This window comes from Arvicanthis niloticus, chromosome 2 (assembly GCF_011762505.2).
Source record: "Arvicanthis niloticus isolate mArvNil1 chromosome 2, mArvNil1.pat.X, whole genome shotgun sequence".
Lineage (NCBI taxonomy): Eukaryota > Metazoa > Chordata > Mammalia > Rodentia > Muridae > Arvicanthis > Arvicanthis niloticus.
In genome coordinates this window covers 52,190,894-52,210,446 of record NC_047659.1, presented here as the reverse complement: position 1 = coordinate 52,210,446, position 19,553 = coordinate 52,190,894, and the positions used below count along the sequence as shown (strand labels likewise).

General features: G+C 43.7%; 1 protein-coding gene and 1 non-coding gene across 2 annotated transcripts; one reads left to right on the top strand and one right to left on the bottom strand.

Annotated features, from left to right (window-relative positions):
* Positions 1-220: 220 nt before the first annotated feature.
* Plekha3 (pleckstrin homology domain containing A3) lies at positions 221-19,470 on the bottom strand. Its single transcript, XM_034496559.2, has 8 exons — positions 19,286-19,470; positions 14,010-14,126; positions 11,545-11,700; positions 8,336-8,472; positions 7,220-7,384; positions 4,653-4,696; positions 3,211-3,326; positions 221-573 (listed from the first exon to the last, which is right to left on the bottom strand). The coding sequence occupies exons 1-8, from the start codon at positions 19,323-19,325 to the stop codon at positions 449-451; spliced, it is 900 nt and encodes a 299-aa protein (XP_034352450.1). The 5' UTR covers positions 19,326-19,470; the 3' UTR covers positions 221-448.
* Positions 10,180-10,241, top strand: LOC117704724 (U7 small nuclear RNA). The gene has a single exon (XR_004606261.1). It is a non-coding gene; the product is annotated as a U7 small nuclear RNA (small nuclear RNA).
* Positions 19,471-19,553: the final 83 nt, after the last annotated feature.

The window sequence follows — 19,553 nt, the reverse complement described above, 5'->3', positions numbered from 1 at the left end:
TCAAGCTGCTATGGTAATTAATTTTAAGCTGGGGTGAAGTGACCTTTTGGTCCATGGCACAAGTTACATCTATCACATTTCTGTCAAATAAATCTGGCGAGATTTCATGTTTATATACTACAATACACACTGACCAAGCTGTCAGTCCCTCACAGTTTTTTAGAAAAATATCTACATTTGTCCTTATGGATGTCAAAATGTTACACCATCATTTGTTTAAAAAAAAAAAAAAGATGCACATTCATACTGTGAAGTTATTAGGAAAATACTCTTGCAAGTAAACTATAGAAAGATAAAATACACTTCAAAAGTATGTGGGTTGTTTGTTTACAATATTCTATAAAGTGCAGAGAAATCCTAAGGAGGGGGGAAAGCTACCCCAGAACAAGTTTAATTACAGCAGCTTTTGCATAGCAACACTCAGAGGAAGCTGGACATGTCCGTTTCCTCAGGAGAAGGGTGGAAGAGGTTCTTCAGATTCAGATTGTGTCTTGGCCATAAGTCTGCTTTCTTCCGGAATGGTTGCTGATGCCAAATCTCCATTAAGTGTGTTTCCTGAACAGTGAAGAGGTCCTGTGGAAAGTGATTGACAAGTTGACCAAGTATTGCTGACTCCTGGCCCCTGTGAAAGAACACCTCAGGTCTGTTCAGAGAGACAAAATCCCACCAGTCTCCTGATAACCTTTTATTTGTTTGAGAGAGAAACTCACTTTCTACCACTGCCAACCGTAAGGAGAAGCTTCAGCATTCCTAAGATAAATTATATAACTACCAGAGGCAAGGATTTGTTTTGTACACTGCCAGAAGGAAGGCTGGCACACTGTGTGCCATCAACCTGCTCAGACGAATTTAACCGAGCTATTGCTTTTTCAGCCAATGGTCCTTATGCTGTTAGTACCTTCCTGTGAACAGAGACTCAAAAAACAAATACATGTTTTTTCCAAGATCACACATTTAGTAACAGCCCAGAGCCTGTCTGAGCAAAGCTAGCAAGAATTCTTATGCTCAAAGTTCCCTTCCCATGTGGCTCACAGGTACCACTGATGCTCAAGGTGAACACAGCCAAACACACAGCGGTAGTGAGCCCGTCCTGTAGTGTTAGAATGTACCAAGGCGTCCTCGACCACCACCACTTGTTTTATTTTACTTATATTTATTTACTTTGTTCTTTGAGACAAGGTCTCAGTCTGTAGCCCAGGGTGGCTTAGAACTCAGGACACACCTCCAACTGACCTCACACTCAGACCAATCTTCCTGACTCAATCTCAAGAGCCACCACACCTGCTTTATTGTCTTACTTTTCTCATCTTTAGAAGAAGATTTTCAAGACGAAAAGCATCTCACAGGAAGAATAGTCTCATAAAATTACTTTCACAAACCAGAGTGGGAGCACAGGGGCAGGCTACACTCAGGAGCCCATGGGTTCAAGCCCCATCAGTGAATAAATTACGCATGGTGATACCAACCTCTGATTCCAGGAGTCAGGAGGTGAAGGCAGAAGGATCAGGAATTCAGTCAACCTACAATTCGGAGTTCAAGACCAAGCTGGGCTACAAGATACTGTCTCAAAAAAAAAAAAAAAAAAAAAAGCCCTACCAACTGACAATTGCCAATATACATAATACTAGTATGTTAATATAATACACTAATATATACAATATGTCAATTCTCTGCTTCACCAACTAAACTGTTAACTTTAGCATAAAGAGAAAGGAATTTAAGAACACTTCTCACCCTGCCAATGCAAAAGCTTTAAGGTAAACTGAGAAAGTATCTGTGTGATATGTATATGTGACTTGTTTGAAACAGTCCTAAAAACTAAGGTAGTGAAACTTTTTGCCTTCTAAGTATCTAGACATGAGTCTGGTATGGAGTGTGAGCTTGCAGTGCCAACCCTGGGAAAGTAGAAGCAGGACCACCAAAAGTTCAAGGCTAGCCTGCTCTACATAATGAGTTACAATCAAGTCGGAGTTATATAGAAAACAAAACGGGCTAAGGAGATACCTTGGTGGTTAAAGGTATCATAAGCAAGAAGAAACAACTGGCTACTGAGACTAGCTGTACTGGTGAGCTCTGAGCTTGATTAAAGACCCTGCCTCAAAAAGTGGTAGTGTGCACCTTTAGTCTCAGCAGGGAGGCAGAGGATGGGAGTCTCTGAGTTGGAGGCAGCTGGTCTACCAAATAGGACAAAGTCTACACAGAGAAACCCTGTCTTAAAACATACCATCCCCATCCCCACCCCCACCCGCAAAAAAATAGAAAGTGAGGGAAGATTACTAACTCAACCCTGGGAGCCCCACACACAAATCCACATATGCTTTACACACAAATTCGTTAAAAACAAAAAGGTAAGCAAACAAAGGCAGCTATTTTGCCTCCATTCAAAACCTCAAAGGTGCTAGCACTGGCTCACCCCACTCTACGACCTGGCTGTCTAGAAGACCTAACCACCATTTATTCTGTCATTTCTGTGGGGACATCAGACCCATATCCCACACATCTGATGTGCAGTGAACTCTTGAAGAACATCTGTCCCTTACCTGGGAACTCTCCCACGTGCTTTGTGGGAGGTAAGGACTTTAACAAGTAACATTCCAGCCGTGAGAGCTAAGTATGAGAAGACATGTTCCTTGCAATCAAACAAGGTACATCCTGACACACTGTGAAAGACCCTGCTCCTTAGAGACAAGCACAAATCTTCACGGAAATCACCAGACATTCCTGAAATGACAGTTTGCTGGCTCCAAAACAAGGGAGAAAGGCCCAGGGATGCCTGTTGTCACAACCAACCACACAAAATTACTGTCTTTAGCTATTTTAAGGCAGATAAATAACGTAGCAGAGTTAATTTCTCTGTGGATTTAGACCTTCACTTTCCTCCAGGAGTCTACCTACAATTAATGATTTTTCTACAATACTTTAAAATGGAAAAGTTGTGGGAATAAAAACATACTCAATAACTGTCTCAAAGAGAAAGTATCTACCAATGAGATTCAGCATCCCGTAACAGAATAAGCAGAGCAACAAAGCTACCGGGAAGAGAAGCTGTGAGCAGCAGGGCACGGTGGGGGTTCACTTCCCTCTGAGGAATTCACTAAAGAGCAAAGCATAGTGTTCCAATGACACCAAGTGACAGAAGCTTCAGTCCCAGGATCTACTAGAACCTGCTGGTTCATGAAAAAAAGAAAGAAACAGAGCTGTGGAACTCACTCTCTGGGTCTTCGGGGGGAACATCAGTACAAGAGTCTGTGTCCGAGTAGGTTCTGCGGCGGCGCTGAGGAAGTCGGTGAAGGGCAGATGCTGGTTCTTTGATGGAGCAACTGCTCCTGCACATCAGAATAAAAAGTGTTAAAGCCGTGAGGCATTAAACCATGAAAAGACCTTTTCCTGACTGGGATTTTAAATGGCTTCTCTTTAAGGCCAAGTGTGGTTGTATATGCCGTTAATCCCAGCACTCCAGAGGCAGAAGCAGGAGGTTTAAGAGCACTGACGGCTCTTCCAGAGGTCCTGAATTCAATTCAAGCAACTACATGGTGGCTCACAACCATCTGTCATGGGATCCAATGCCATCTTCTGCTGTGTCTAAAGACAGCTACAGTGTACTCATTTAAATAAACAAAAACAAAACAAAAAACAACAAAAAACACCCACCTAACTGCCTAACTGCATCTCAATTTCTGTTTTATGATGGCTCAACATTACTCTACAACCTTGACAGATCCAAGAAAAAATAGTATCTTTTTAGTCTTTTTACAACTTGTTTTCTAAGGAGAAAAGGATAAAACACAACTTAGGAACCTTATACAGCTTAGACTTCTGTCCCCAAAACAAATGTTTGCCACCAAATGACTTAGGTTCCATTTTTCTGTAAGGTTCAGCTGTTAAAATGCTTTCTAGCATGACAGGGCTGGATATATATAAGTTACTGGCTTCCTCTGAGCAGATCAATTCAACAAGGATTATATAATTACCAGAGAAAAAGACAAAACAGTAACAAGGCTCAGGACTGAATAGTCAGCATGGAAAAATAAATGCTGAAGAAACTAGATTTCATCACTTTCCAGAGAACAGAAAAGGTAAGCCCAGCCACTGGGAGGAGGATGCCCAGGGACGCACAGTGTCCCCATAGCAGGGACACCACTGGCAGGATATACCCGGAAGGCAAGCTTTCACAATGCTGATATGAACATGGCTTCCTCTCTTTTGGTGAGCACTTTCTCAGTAATAGCCTAGCATGAATATATGGTTCTATAAAACATTGAGATAAATATCCTCAGTTGTGGACACTCAACACATAAAATTTTTCTCTAGCTACATATATAAATATATTATATTTAAAAAATTTTTTTTTACAAAATTTATTACTGGGTGGCAAGCACATTTACCTGCTGGGCCTTCTCACTGCCTCATACTTCTTGATATTACTTCAAAAACCTCAGAAGCTACAACAGTCAGCAGGGTGTCACCTCCAGGTTAATTCATACATGTAAGTTTCCTTTCCATTCTCCTTTGTGAAGCCAAGCTCTGACACAAGAACTAGCAGACCTATTCCACAGAGAGCTGACATCCACAACAGCCTGCATGGGCCAGATGAACTTCCCCAGGCAGGTGTTACTCAGAAAGAATTTAGTCAGAAGACATGGTTAACTTACCTCTCAGAACTGCAGGGACCAGGGTGGCTGGCTGAACGCTTCATCTAGAAATGTGAAAGAGGAACAGGTCTTAGCTCAATCTTTAGTCAAAGAGAATAATGCACTTCTAAGTTCCTATAATTAACATAAACTTATTCAGAGAAATACATGCCTGGCAAAGACACTTATCTTCTATAGGCTCAAGTAATAACCCAGACACAGTGTCAAACATTCTCCCTAGTAACGATTAGCTGGAAAATTCCCATGCATACCCAAACATACTAAAATTCTACTTATGTGTGGATTTTGTAATGTGTAAAAGTATAAATAGTATATACATAACTACCCTAAAAGTTATCTTTATAATAAAAAGGAGTATTTAGCAAACAAGAAAATACTTTTTAAAAATAATGTATCTACTTTTATTTTTTTATATACAGTTTTGCCTACATGTATGTCTGTATGACGGTGTTGGAGCCCCTGAAACAGGAGTTACAGAGAGTTGTGAGCTGCCATGTCTGTCCTGGGAATTGAACCTAGGTCCTCTGGAGAGCAGGCAGTGCTCTTAACCACTGAGCCACCTCTCCAGCCCCAGAAAATACCCTTACTAAATGTCCTTTTCTCCCTGTTTTAATGGGCACGAGTGGAGGTGGCAGTGAAGCTTCTCTCTGCCACTCATTCTCACACAGCTTCGGTGCAGCTGTGTGTCAGCATAGCCTTCATGGAGGGCAGCACTGGCAAGTCACACCTGGAAAGAACTCAAGAACCTCAACCTCAAATACATTCCTAAAGCGGTTATCCAAACAAGGACGTAAGCTTAGTGAGCAAGAGCCCACCATATACACAAGTCTGACGTCCAAACCTTAAAACCATAAACATAAAATGACACAAAAAGAAAGTCTAAGCAGAACATGCCACAACTATGGTGAACACAGAACATCATTTAGAAGAACCAACTTGCCCACCAAAAAATAAAGGGTAGCACAAATAAAACAGACTATTTCAATGTAACAAGGTGACAGGGAGGCTGTTTATACTAAAGGCTTAGCACGTTTTATACACATGGGCACACATCTAACTTCTATTATTTGTACTGTCAGCTACCAGCTGACAAGGTCCCCAGTTACAGCAGTAACATACAGTTCTAGTCCAACAGCTGGAATGCCAGGCTTGAAAATGCAGACAGACTGGGACATCTCTTTCACTTCCCTTAGAGCTGCTCTCTGTGAGACTGAGGAGACAGCTCAGTATCATGAACACTAGTGCTGATAACAGGCAGAGTCTTTGAGCTTGCCTCCCAGAACCCATGCTGAGTAACTCACAGCCACCTGTAGCCCAGCTCCCAGGGGATCTGACACTTCTGCTCCCCACAATATGCTCAGCCCAAAAGAGGTACTGAGAAACCCTAGCAGAGAATCCCTGCTAGACTGAGACAGAAAAGCCTTCACTAAATCAGCTGAAACCCCCAGTTCATCTGACCAAAATGCTTACTTTTATGGACACTATCAGTCTGACAGTCACTGATGAAGACAAGACTTAAATGCAAGCAATGACCTTTATTCCTTCTCCATAACTGAGCTTGCTGGGGTGGGTAACAGGAGTGAGCTGGGCCCTGCCCCCTCAGTCATCATCCAGTGATTGCTAAAACAGAGCCAGGTGCGCTCCTTCTCCATGAAGAGGCTCCTAAGAACACTTCAATGGAAACAATGCAGTGCTAGCAAACCTTAGCCCACCACAGGCTCCCCAGAGCACGCCAAAGCAGACTTAACAGCAGGAAAGGCATGATGAGTTCACCGCCCCCAGCACAGAGTTCTTGGTGTGCCGAGTGATCAAGAAACTAACGTTCTGCACCTACCATTAAATGGTGCAGATACTTTACCGTGACCCTCTGACACACAAGACATTTCACAGATGAAGGACCAGAGGAATTAAGTAACTTGCCTACTCAGAGAATTCAAACCCAAATGCTGACTGCACAACACTGTTCCCATTGCAAGTTTCAAGCTTTGCTTAATAGCAACCCTCGAGAATAAAACATCACCATATTACAAAGCTTTCAGGCAAACTGCTGTAGGGTAGCTGGGCAGGCTATTCTCAGCCCCTTCTAAGTGGAGAAACCATTCACTCTCCCACCTGCTGAACTCCTCAGCTGAGAGGACCCATTACCAGCACAGACAAAAGCAATTCAGACAACTTCCTCCCCACTCCCCATTTCCAATCTTACAAAGAAAACTATCAATAGAAGAGAGGCAGAGAATTGGACTTGTGGGTAAAAGTGCCAGCCACTAAAGATTTCCGTTCAGAATATCAGCACTCAGATAACAGCCAGCCGTGGTGGCTGCATCTGCGACCATACACAGGGAGGCAGGTTGATGCCCAGAGCGCACCAGTCTAGACGACAGATGAGCTCCAGGTTCACAGACTCTGTCTCAAAAATCAGACAGACACAGAACAACAGAAGAACACACCTGACACTGACTTCTTATCTACACACACACACACACACACAAACTTTTAGTTTAGTGTAAATATATTTATATTGCTAGAAGGAAAAAAAAAAAAAAAGAAGAAGAAGAAGAAGTTCCAACCATCTGAACAGGAGAAGGCGACACAGGAGAGACCAGGGGATCCGGATGAGGCAGTTGAAACATCTCAGGTTTAAACTTGGCATTAGCTATCTTCACACATTCCTCGAGGGTTGTGATGAATGTGTTACAGGTGGCACTAAGCAAGGAAGAGGCCTCATTCATGTTCTGAAAAACAAAAAAAAAAATCACACAGAAAATCTGACTCATGCTCAACCACATAATCAGGGACAGCCTGAGAATCAGCTGAGAAAATTAATTAAAGCTTATCACTTAGACGGAATCAAAACAAAACAAAACCAGCAGTTGTCTACTGTACTCCTGCAACTGGCCCAGAGAACACAGCGGGAACGCTTCTTCTCGATCCTAGTCTCCAAACTACTGAGTGGCTGCAAAGATGGCCTTGACTGCCTGAAGAAATGAGCTGCCTCAGCGCTTGCCTCTAGCCCAGAGACAGAACTCGGAAAGCACTGTAGTGTTGGGAACTGGTTCTAATGCTCTGTCTTACTTAGGCTCCCAAAAGCCTTGCTTCCAGATGCTGAGGGTCCCTGCCCCAGCTGGCTTCTACTGGGAATAAAGGATTGCTGTACAGCCAATGGCTGGGCAGGGAGATGGAGGCAGGACTTTTACAATGCATGGGCAAGGGACCCAGGGAGAGAGGGGAATAAGAGAACTGCCATTACTTGGAGTGAGAGAGATTAGATTTAAGAGCTGCAGGAAAGAAAGCATCCAACAGTGTAAGTGGAAAGGGAATGTGGCCCTATGAGGGCCAGCTCGAAGGTAACCAGGCAGCAAAGATAAAATACAGATTTAGAAGGTGTTAAGCCAGAAATACCTCGGGGAGGTTTAGCAGTGCACAGCCATTGAGCTAGTCAAGGTATATCAAAATTAGTTGGGTGTGTGTTTGTGTGTGTCTTTCATTGGTGAATCCAGAACTCCTGGTCAGGTGCAGCACACCCTTGACCCTCAGGGAGTCAAATGGTTAACTATTCACCACTACATAGTAGAGGCCACAGCAACTCTGTGGGGATTTTTTTGTCATCCTAGGGAGTGGCTAAAGATGCCCCAAGGCAGTACATGACCGAATCTGATCCCAAGCAAAGGATCAGGGATCAGTACCTCTACGCTGGGAGATGAATGCCTCTCATCATGGTGGACAAATTCCTGGATCGTATGAACCTGCTGCATGAGGAGGTCACAGTAGAGGCGGAGTTCAGACATTTTGGTTTTCAGAGATTCACTGGTCTCACTTATTTCTAAAAGAAACACATAAATATCAAACGATCATTTTCGTAATCTTCAGTAATACAATAAAACCACTTTAAAAGCAAGCCAGAGAAGCTAAAGAAATGACTCAGTCAACAAAATGCTTCTTGCATTAATATGAGGATCTGAGTTGCATCTTCAGATAAAAAAAGGTTGGACCTAGTTACAGTAGTATGTAATCCTAGCACTGGGAGGTGAAGACTCTGGGTGCTTGCTGGTCAGCTAGTGTATACCTATCACTGAGCTCCAGGAAAGAGAAGGACTCTCAGAGCTTGCTGACCAGCTAGTATACCCCCATCATTGAGCTCCAGGTTCAGCCTCAGACTGTTAGAAAAATAAGGTGGGTGTTGTAATACACAGCCATTTCACTCTACTATTCGCTTTCTTCCACGTGAAGCCCATGTTTCTACTTCGTGCACCAGCGTTTTTCTTTTCCTCATACATTCTTTTCCAGCTCTGATACTGAGTTTTCCTTTTAACACATAAGTGGATAATCTGTTTAAAGCTCTAACATATTAAAAAACAGTATTTTAACTACCTATATAACAAATACTTCTCCAGGTATAAGCCCCTCTCCAGTTTTCTTCATTTCACATGCAGAAGTTGCTGGGTTTAGGTAAGAAAAGCATTAACATTTATTAATTTTCTTCCTTTCTGTTCCATTTTCACATTTTCCTGTTCTCCAAATTTTTAATGCAGTACTTCTTCTTCTTAGACATACTACGGATCTAGCCATCATCTCTCCCATTTACTATCTTATATAGCAGAAATAAAAACTGTGGAGGAGGAAAAGCAGCAGCTACGTAGTAAGTAGATGCTGTTCTTTCCAAAGTGACTAAGCCAGGCTAGGGCCGCTGCTCCCTGGCAGGAAACAGCAAAGCAGCACTCTGCATACCTGACATAAATTAATTCTTGCCCAAATTTAAGTACATCCCTTTTTTTTTGGGTGGAGGAGAGGCTGTGTATATGTGTGGAGGCATGAATATAAACATGCATAGGTGTCAAGGCCAGAGGTTGACAGCAGCCACCTTTCCTAGACTGGAAGAGGCAAGGGTATGTCTATATCCTTAGCCAAAGGACAGCCTCTAAGGCTGTGGAAAAGAACTCTGAAAACATGAGTTCAAAAACAGATAATTTCTCTCAACTATGCAAAATATAAGGACCCAATATAAATTGTATAAGGAGCTTTACAGATCTACAGGAACAGCTGCACTGTGAGCCAGCTGGTCAGAAAGATCCTAAGGAAGGAGATAAAGACACGTAAGGAGTGGGGTACACAAGGCAAGGGACGCACCCAGCTAAGTTTTTTGTTTATGCTTACAAAGGCAAGCAGATTCCTGGGTTCTAGGTCAGCATAGTAGAGGAACTTTAGGTCCAGGCCCAGGTATGGTAGGAATGATAATATAATTTCAGGGTGGGGTCCCACCAGCGAGCTAACTGTCTGTACTTAATAACAGCAGATCTCTGAATTCTTTTGCAGTGTTTAAAAAAAATGTACTTGCTGTCCTTTCCTTAAGAGTCGGGGGATAAACACGGAATGCTGATTTGTGGGATGGCCCAGAGGGACCCTGAAATAAATAACTGAATTGATATGTAAATAAAAGAGTGGGCTTCTGGTCTGCATGAGATGAGCCAGCAAGGAGCGACAGCCGTTCTAATTTTAGAATTTTTTCTAGTGAGAGCTGAGCTGTCTGGAGAACAAACACAGCTCTTTTAGAATTTTTTTGTCTGGCTTTCTGATTTTGACCGGAAAACCCAAGAACAACCTTTAGAATTTTTCTAACAGGATTTTGGAAAATCCAAGCATTTTTTTTCTGGCAGCTTTTCTGACTCTGATGGGAAAACCCATGGCTACCCAGAGAATACTGAGGATTCTTTTCTAGAATGAGAGAGTTGTCTCAAGCAGACAGCTGTCTCCAAAGAGCAGTGTCAAGAGCCATCTCGAGCAGAACACAAGCTGTCAGCTTGTACCCCACAATCTGACTTCATTTGTTTCACTGCTCGAGGATATGCCTTCTCTCAGAGCCCCTTCCTAGGTCGAGACGGGTCCTTGGCACCTCCATGCAGGCTAACACCAATGCTCTACTTGCTTTTTGTTTTCCCCTTTACTTATTCAGACAGTCTCATTATGTAGCCACAACTAGCCTCTAACTCAAAATCCTCCTGCCTCAGAATCCTAATTGGATGCATGCCCACTCAGGTCCATTTTCCTCTGTCTACATAAATCTCACTATTCTTGTTATTGGAAATGAGAGCAATCAATGTCTGTCTTTGTGTAAAAGGCCTATTTCACTAAGACTATGTCCTTAACATTATGCTATAGTACATGCCAGAACTCCCTTCCCTTCTAAGGACAAGTAACATCCCACTGTACAACTACCACAACTGTTTATTTCTTCAGATATCTCTGCATTTTTGGATGTTCTACTTCTTGTCCTATTCCCATCCATACTTATCAATAATTTTTCTTTGACATAGCTGAATATCACTCTAAACTACTGTATTTTCCAATATCTACAACTTAGTAGTTTTTTAACTAAGTTAACTTACGATTGTTTTTAATTTTTAAAAATTCTTTATATGCATATGTGTGTCCAGTGGACAACCTCAAGTGTCAGCCTCTGGAACAATGTCCCCCTCTTTTGAGATGGGATCTCTCAATAACCTGGAGCTGATACATGAAGCTAAGTGGGTTGGCCAGCTAGCCCTAGAGATCCTCCTGTCTCCAGCTCTTCAGGGCTGGAATTCTAAGTATGTGTGAGCACTGGGGATCGAACTCAGGCCCTTGTCCTCCTGCTTTTTCAATGATCAGTTAGCCATGGCGAGTTCCCCAGGCCATTAAACTTCTCTGTAAACATTTCACTGCCCTCATAACATATCATCTAATGAAGGCACTGCTTTACCAACTGATTCCCCTAAGCTTAGACCTTCATGTGTTTACAAAGTTCTCACTGTGATGATCTGTTCTAAGTCTCCCACATTACTAATTTCCTTCTGATTACTGAAAGCGGCCAGGCACACTTATGCTTAGAGGGCAGTTATTACAAGAACTGTGTAATCACCTTTCTCTTTTGCAGTCCTCGTGTCGGTCAAGCAGGCTTTGGAGCTCCCGAGGGCGACCAGCCACCTCTGTCTCTCTGCGGCATTCACTGCCTTCATATAGAAATGCTGCTCTCCTGGAATGATTAGCTCCATCCTTGTGTTGTCTGCGGAATGGACTGTGAAGATGCAGAGAAGACACAGTTATAGACTCAGCATTTGGAGGGGTCACATCACAAATCCTTAGAGGCTTCATGCACCGACAGCAAACCAAGTCTCACAGTACAATCAGGGCCGCTCTCTAAGAAGCCCCAGAGGCACCATGAAAACCACCTTCTCCCTAACACTCAAGGTGGCCATGGCCCCAAAACAATGCCAGCCACTGACAGTAAAACCGATGACTCACTTTCACTCATAGTAGATATCTGCAAACTCATTACATTAAACAAAGCATGGCTATAAATCAAAATAAAAAACTGCCAAGTTCAGACAACAAGGCAACGATCTGAAAGGGGACTTTTAAAGAAGAGGACATGCAAGAAGTAAGCTCGGCCCTGGGAAACGTGCTCCGGACATTTTGTTAGCATGCATGGTATACTTTGCTTGAGTCCACTATGGCAGATATAGGGCATTATAGTAATGGAGAGACTAAGCTCACCCTCCCACACCCTATACAACTACAACAGAAGGAGGGAGTTTATAGCCAAGGGGCAGGTGGGAGGTGAAGAGTTAAAAATTAAGAAGAAATCTGACCTAACAAGAGTTGCCTAGCATGTGTGAGACCAGAGATCCAGTCCCAAGAACTACCCCCAAAAAACAAACAAACAAAAAAACAAAAAAAAAAAAAAAAAAAAAAACCCAGTATTTTCTTTTTCCTTAACCGCCTATGAGAGCTGAATGGAGATTCTCTGAATGTGCTTTCAAACCCTTTCTCCACTGGCTCGTAAGCTAGTTACAATTTCTGAAATGTCTATGGGTGATCAGGGTACCGCTGAAAATGAGCTACCCAGACCCCAGCGATGAGCACATGGCAAACTAATACTTAATAGTAAATGTTTTCAGCTATAATAAATAAAGAACAAAACAATGTTCCATACATTCAGGGAACATACAAGAATACTACCCCAAACTAATCTACTTCTATAGTTTACATATCCATGACAGTCTTCAATTAGAACAGTAACAATTCTTAATTAAAAAGTGACCAAGGAACATGTGCGCATGTACACACATACACGCACACGCACACTCAGCAAGCATGATGTGCATTTTGGAGAAATCCCAGGACAGCGTGATCTCCCCCAGGCTACTATAGTACAGCATGATGATTATCTAAAAGATGGAAGAGGAAGAGGAGATGGAGGAAAAAAAGAAAAAAGAGGTATGAGGGAGCACCATATTACTAGTGAGTCTAAGATAAAGACAAAGGGGCAGAACTACAGCTAAAGAATATGAATCCGGGGCTGGAGAGATGGTTCAGCGGTTAAGAGCATTGACTGCTCTTCCAGAGGTCCTGAGTTCGATTCCCAGCAACCACATGGTAGCTCACAACCATCTGTAATGAGATCTGATGCTCTCTATACCCTCTTCTGGTGTGTCTGAAGACAGCAACAGTGTACTCAGATCATTAAATAAATAAGTCTTAAAAAAAAAAAAATGATTCCAAAACAGGGAAAAAAAAAACAAAAAAACCAGCAGCAACAATAACAACAAAAACCCCTTTCTTCCCTCCTTGGCTAATCTTAGAATTACTATAAAATCATGCCAAAGTAGCAATCCAGTCCTGGAAAATGTAGCTCACTGCATTACACTCAATAAGCAAATGCATAGGACAGGAGAACTCTAGATATTTGGAAGCTTTGAGCAAGGCCTCATGCAGGGTTGAGGTATTCAAGCCGTGAGGGGACACAGACAGGCCTAGAGGGGACTGAACATTCCCTCCCCTGCACTGTGGCCCTTTCAGTCCTCTCCAAGAATTTAAATCTCCTCATTACCATCTTATCTGATTTCATTCTGCCTTCACCCACGCACTCCGGACACAGAGTGCAGTGATGGGTCTGGGAAATGAATCGCCATGAAAATCATGCCATGACCTATTTTCCCCTTTGGGAAGAAAAAGGGACCAACCATTTCCATACCCATGACCGCTCAACTCCAGTGAGCAAGAATCTGAGCTTTAACTCTTCCCTTTATCAGAATTCCATAGAGACAGCCTGCTTCATCTTCAGAGCTCAGCCTCAACCTTTCCGACCTTTCCTTCCATGAGGATGAGACAGAACGTATCTAGATCCCACAGAAATTTTCTATCAAGTCAAGAGGCATTTGACATTCAATAAAGGAAACATTTATAAAGGGGGAATACAAACCTGTGTTCCATAATGTTACATGCTACCCCTGATTACTTGAAGAGAGGACCTGAAACTCTGTGGATGACTAGAAACACTTATTTCCTATCCGGAGCAGGCTATAGAAGCCGCTGCTCCCTTACCTTTAATCTCACACACCGCCATCTTTATACTCCCCTTGCTCCCTTTGCAGACATCGTCTTGTGAGTCATAGTAGGACAGGATTCCATTATCCAGAACAAACCATCGAGGCTGCCAACCTATGGAGACCAGAAACCAAGACAGGTGAATAAATTATTTTTAACACAGAAAACTGATTTTAACAATGCCACACTAAGTCTGGACTCTCAGTAACTTTCACACAATGAAATTTTTAATGGTCAGCCTTTGCCCAAATGTCCTGCAAGCTCTATATAGATAAGGACTATTTTTGTTCTGGCTCACAAAAACCCAAAAGACCAGAAACCAAATCTCCACCCAAGCACAGCATAATCATCCCCCTTCCTCCATGAGAACAGGTCATAATGTAGAACTAGCATTTCTTTTCCAAAATATCTGGAAGCGGCAGTGTTTCCAATGTCAGACTTTGAATTTGTATATGCATATGAGATATGGGGGGGGGGAATGTAAACATGTGCAGCTATTCACATCACCTAAACATCACATTATACACTGGTTTGTTTCTGACTGGGCCCTATCAGTGAAGTCCAGTGTGGCATCTTCCACTAGTGAGTGTCCCTTCAGCACTTAAAATCCTTTGGAGCGCTCACCTCCTCATCTCATAATGGAAAAAAAACACTCAGGAAACAGAGTTTGCCTCAGTTTTGTTACCACTCTTGGCAGCTAACCTAGAGTAAACGTTCTCATCCCAGGAAGTCTTTAAAATTCTTTCTCTGAAACAGATGACTGAACAAGTTGGCCACCTCTCAAATGTGCAATGTGCCCCCTCCCTTTTCTGATAGAAGATGCTGCCTTTAAGCAAATGCCCTCAGACACAGGGAAAGCTAATGAAATCCCCGGCTCTACGCAAATATGACAACCTATAGAAAGAGCAGGTTCCCACCTTCCCTTCTGTGGGGCTACACAGCTAAGGCAAGAATGCTATTAACTTCAGCCTTTCATCTAACATTTCCTCAGCAATGGAGGCATGAGCCTATCAGACTTGGTTGGAAGGCAAACTCTGTAACCAAGAGGGATGGCTATTCTCAATGCTGGCCTCGCACTCCTCTCGAAAGCCAAACTCCTGTTTCCGGGAATCTTATCAAGCATGCTACGAATAGATAGCAGTTCACCAACTAATAACATAGTGGCCATATGCTGGAAGCAGTGTGACTCTGTTCTTAATTCTTTCCGTCACTATTAAGTCACAACACTGTGCAAGTGGCCCACATGAAACTCACCACCATTAAAATACTTTGACCACTGACTGTGAAACAACTCATCAGTTCACGTTTCCTGGGATCAGACAGGACCAAGACAGTACCACATCCTATAATCTGAAACAAGGCTTTTCCTTTAGGGTTTGAGGTTGCAGAGATGGCTCAGTGGTGAAGAGCACTGACTGCTCTTCCAGAGGTCCTGAGTTCAATTCCCAGTGCCCACATGGTGGCTAACAACTATCTGTAGTGGGATCTGATGCCCTCTTCTGGTATGTCTGAGGAAATAAATAAAATCTTTTTAAAAAATAAAAAAAACCCAAACAAAAAACAAAAAAAACCTTAGGGTTTACCAACACTTTTGAAAGACAATGTTGTGTTGTCAAGTTGGTCCTCAGACAGGCTATACTGATAACATTAATTGAAGTATGAAGACCCTTCTTAATTAGGTGCAGGATTACTCTTGCTAAGGGATACTGGGTGGTAAAATGGAGACAGAGGTATGTAGTAGCATTCACTCACTGTTCCCTTCTGACTTGTGACATGATGTAAGCCTTTGTCACTGTGACTTCCCAGTAAGGATGAACTATAACCTGAACTGAGAACCACATAAAGCCCTCTTCCTTAAGCTGCTTTTCTCAGGGCATTTAATCTCAGCAACAGGATACTGAGTCAGCAAAGCAGGTTAAATTTTACTTTCTACTCTATACCTTGCTTACGAACACAAGGGTGGAATAGTCCCATCGCCTCAGAAAAATAAAGCAAGCAAACTTCAAGCACCAGGAAAATTCATTTTCATAAACACTGCATTCCCTAGGGAGGGCTGCTAAATTAGAGAAGTTCTTTTGGTATATATACTTTACCTTGTTCCTCACTGCATGATGATGATGCCCTAGCACACTGCAAGAAGGAGGAGAAGGAGGAGGGGGAAGAGAAGGAGAAGGAGGAAGAGGAAGAGGAAGAGGAAGAAGAAGAGGAGGAAGAGGAGGAGGAGGAAGAGGAGGAAGAAGAGGAGGAGGAAGAGGAGGAAGAAGAGGAGGAGGAAGAGGAAGAAGAGGAGGAGGAAGAGGAAGAAGAGGAGGAGGAAGAAGAAGAGAAGGAGGAGGAAGAAGAGAAGGAGGAGGTAGAGGAAGAGGAGGAGGAGGAAGAGGAGGTAGAGGAAGAGGATAAGGAGGAAGAGGAGGAGGAGGAAGAAGAGAAGGAGGAAGAAGAAGAGGAGGAGGTAGAGGAAGAGGAGGTAGAGGAAGAGGATAAGGAGGAAGAGGAGGAGGAGGAAGAAGAGGAGGAAGAAGAGGAGGAGGAAGAAGAGGAGGTAGAGGAAGAGGAGGAGGAGGAAGGAGGAGGAGGAAAAAGGGGAGGAAGGGGAGGAAGAGGAGGTAGAGGAAGAGGAGGAGGAGGAAGGAGGAGGAGGAAAAAGGGGAGGAAGGGGAGGAGGAGGAAGAGGGGAGGAGGAGGAAGAAGAAGAAGAGGAAGAGGGGAGGAGGAAGAGGAAGAAGAAGGAGGGGGAAGAGGAGGAGGAAGAGAAGGAGGAGGAGGAGGAAGAAGAAGAAGAGGAGGAGGAGAAAGGGGAGAAGGAAGAAGAAGGAAGAAGAAGGAAGAAGAAGAAGAAGAATCTCTTGAGGCTAAAGAAACTGCTAGGCTGTTGAGAGCTCATGCTGCTTTTCCAGAGGATCCAAGTTCCATACCCAGCACCCACATCAGGCAGTGCACAACCACCTGTAACTCCGGCTGCTGGGGCACCCATGAGTTCACTCACACTGACTCACACAAACACAGTAGCATAAATAAGTGAAAAACAAGAGTGGGGTACAAGTAACTTAAATATAGTACTCATGTATGAAAGTCTAGAAAAAGCTAAAATAAAAAAGACCATGGAGGCAGCACACCCATGTACCTAGCATGAGTAAGGAAATACAATAAAAATTATTTTTAAATGTAGTATTTTTCCAAATACTAATTCCCCATGGTAAACAAATAACAAGGAGGGGGTGGTGAAAATAGAGTCTTCCGCCTCGGTCAGTAAGACAAATTTTTCATTATTGCCATATCAGGATACAGCAGCTCTTCAAAAGGAGCTGTGAGCATAGTGATCTAGAAACTGTAGGAACCGAGAAAGCCCCGTGGCTGAGTACACGCATCTAATCAAGCCTGTTAATTATCTCTCCACACCCTTTTGAAGAATTATCTAACCTAACTTTCCCTAATTGGTTCACGCACTTTATAGTACAGTAAAAGGACTGGCAATTCCGTCTATTGGAAGGGGCCATTCCCTTTATTCAATTTCTACTTTAACGAGCAGTTTTCTCAAGCTACTAAATGTTATGAAATCACATCTTAAAAGAAAAAAGTCAGAACACTGTCATTACACTGGAAGGTTCCTTAAAGACCAATTAGTACAAGCAGCAGTTCATCCTTCTGACCCAAGATACTAAAATTAATAAATGAACATGCTGCAGAGCCAACTTTACATTAAAAAAAAAAAAAAAAAAGGAATCATTCCAAACAGAAGACTTCGCTTCAGCAAGCTCTCCAATGCTTACTAGAAGTTAAACTAAAACACACCATAAAAACTAAAGCCTCAGCATGTGTTGGCTCTCAGTACCACAGGCTACGAGGACACCTCCCACAAGAACACTTCACCCCAAGAGCAATTTCCCCTTCAATTATGACTCACGGTTGCAACTGCCCATTGCTCTGGGCCCTGCTAAAAATATTCCTCCCGCATTACCTCCAAAGACAAGAGTGCTCAAAAACATTTGCCTCTCCAAGCTTAAAGGATACGGATCACAAAGTTAATACCCCACCTCAACCAGCAATCTGTGCCCACAACTGCCCAAAGGAAAACTCGTAGCAAAAAGTGTCTGCCTGATGTCTCACTGTTTCCAGTAAAAAAAAAAAAAAAAAATACGTCATTTACATGATTATTTGGTTTTTCATTCAAGCAGAAAACATCAGTGTGTTATAAACATTGAGCCACTTGCTACTGTAAACCTGGCTCTAGACAGATACATCCAAGCATTTAACCCTAACAGGGTCTGCCTGCAGATTCCACAAGATAGGGAGACACTAGTTGAGTGCTTCACGGAATGAACGACTTCAGGGCTCAATTCTCTGGGCAGAGTAAGTGAGCTGCAAGGTGACAATTGTCCATTCTTTGTAGTTAAGAACCTGAGAACTGCCCAAATTTCCCTTCAGGCCGCCAGTTTTCCTCTAGTTCAATGAGAACATGGGATTCAGAAGTTGGAAAGTACTTCTGGGACAAAACAGCTAACCACCCAGGCCTTGTTCAACTGGGATCCTGAAAGAATACCACACCTGCCTTTGGTGTTGACTCTAGCAGAGATCACAGGGGATGGATTTAAGGTGCGTTTTAAAAGCCAGACTTCCAAGATCACAGGTGGAGACAGCTCCCTGCTGATGATCCCAATTCTACACAAACAGCTTTCTTCTAACTACCTCACCGGGGAAACCTGCCTGCTCTTTCTGGGCTGCACTTCCAACTATTTCTCACAATGACTCGAATTTCCGTGGTGTTGAAAAAAAAAAAAAAAAAGTGCTTTCTTCCACTATGTCTCACAACTACCCGAATTCCCAAACCTCACTGAAAACCAATCCCTAAGAACCTTCTCTGAGGATAGCTTCCAAAAGCACACTTGATGAACACAGCCAGCCTCAACAAGTGGACTTCCAAACCTGTGGTAAGAAAATGTGAAGGAATATAAAAAAACGTATCTTAAAATTAAATGAACACACACACACGCACTAAAATGCGGTCCACAGAATGTGGATAAAAGAGGTCACTGTGGATGAAAGAGGGTGACCGGATACTGTTTCCGTGGCACACAGGGCAGCGCAGGGTTTTGGTGGTGTCCCATCCTCAGGATGGTGCGCAGTCTCGAACTCCCTGCCGAAGCGGCCTGGAATGAGCCCCAAGAGGGGCAGTGCGTGGGGTGGGGGGACCGAGCGTGGAACTGAGTGCCACGGCTTGACAGGGGGTGCCCAAAGGCCAGCCTTCCCGCAGCCCCGCGCCGCCCGCCCCGCACCTGTGAGATAGTTGGTCCACTTGTACAGAACCCCCTCCATGCTTCAGAGCCCGGCGCCGCGCATCCTCCTGGCCCGGCGCCGGCCGCGCTGCTGCGGAGGCGCGGGCCCGCAGCCCTCCGCCCCGACCCGGCGGCCCTCAGAGGCCCGGCCGGCGGGCGCCCCGTGATGCTCGGAGGCCGCGAGGCGCGAACATCCCCAGCGGGAACGGCGCGGCGACCCCAGGGGCGACCCCAGCGCCCGCCGCCCTCCCGCTCCGCCGCCGCTCCA

Coding starts and splice junctions, on each gene's coding strand:
- Plekha3 (XM_034496559.2), bottom strand. CDS start 19,325: ATGGAGGGGGTTCTGTACAAGTGGACCAACTATCTCACAG. Junction 14,127..19,285: donor GTGGACCAACTATCTCACAG/GTGCGGGGCGGG, acceptor TGGTCTCCATAG/GTTGGCAGCCTCGATGGTTT. Junction 4,697..7,219: donor CGCCTTCTCCTGTTCAGATG/GTTGGAACTTCT, acceptor TCACATTTCTAG/ATGAAGCGTTCAGCCAGCCA.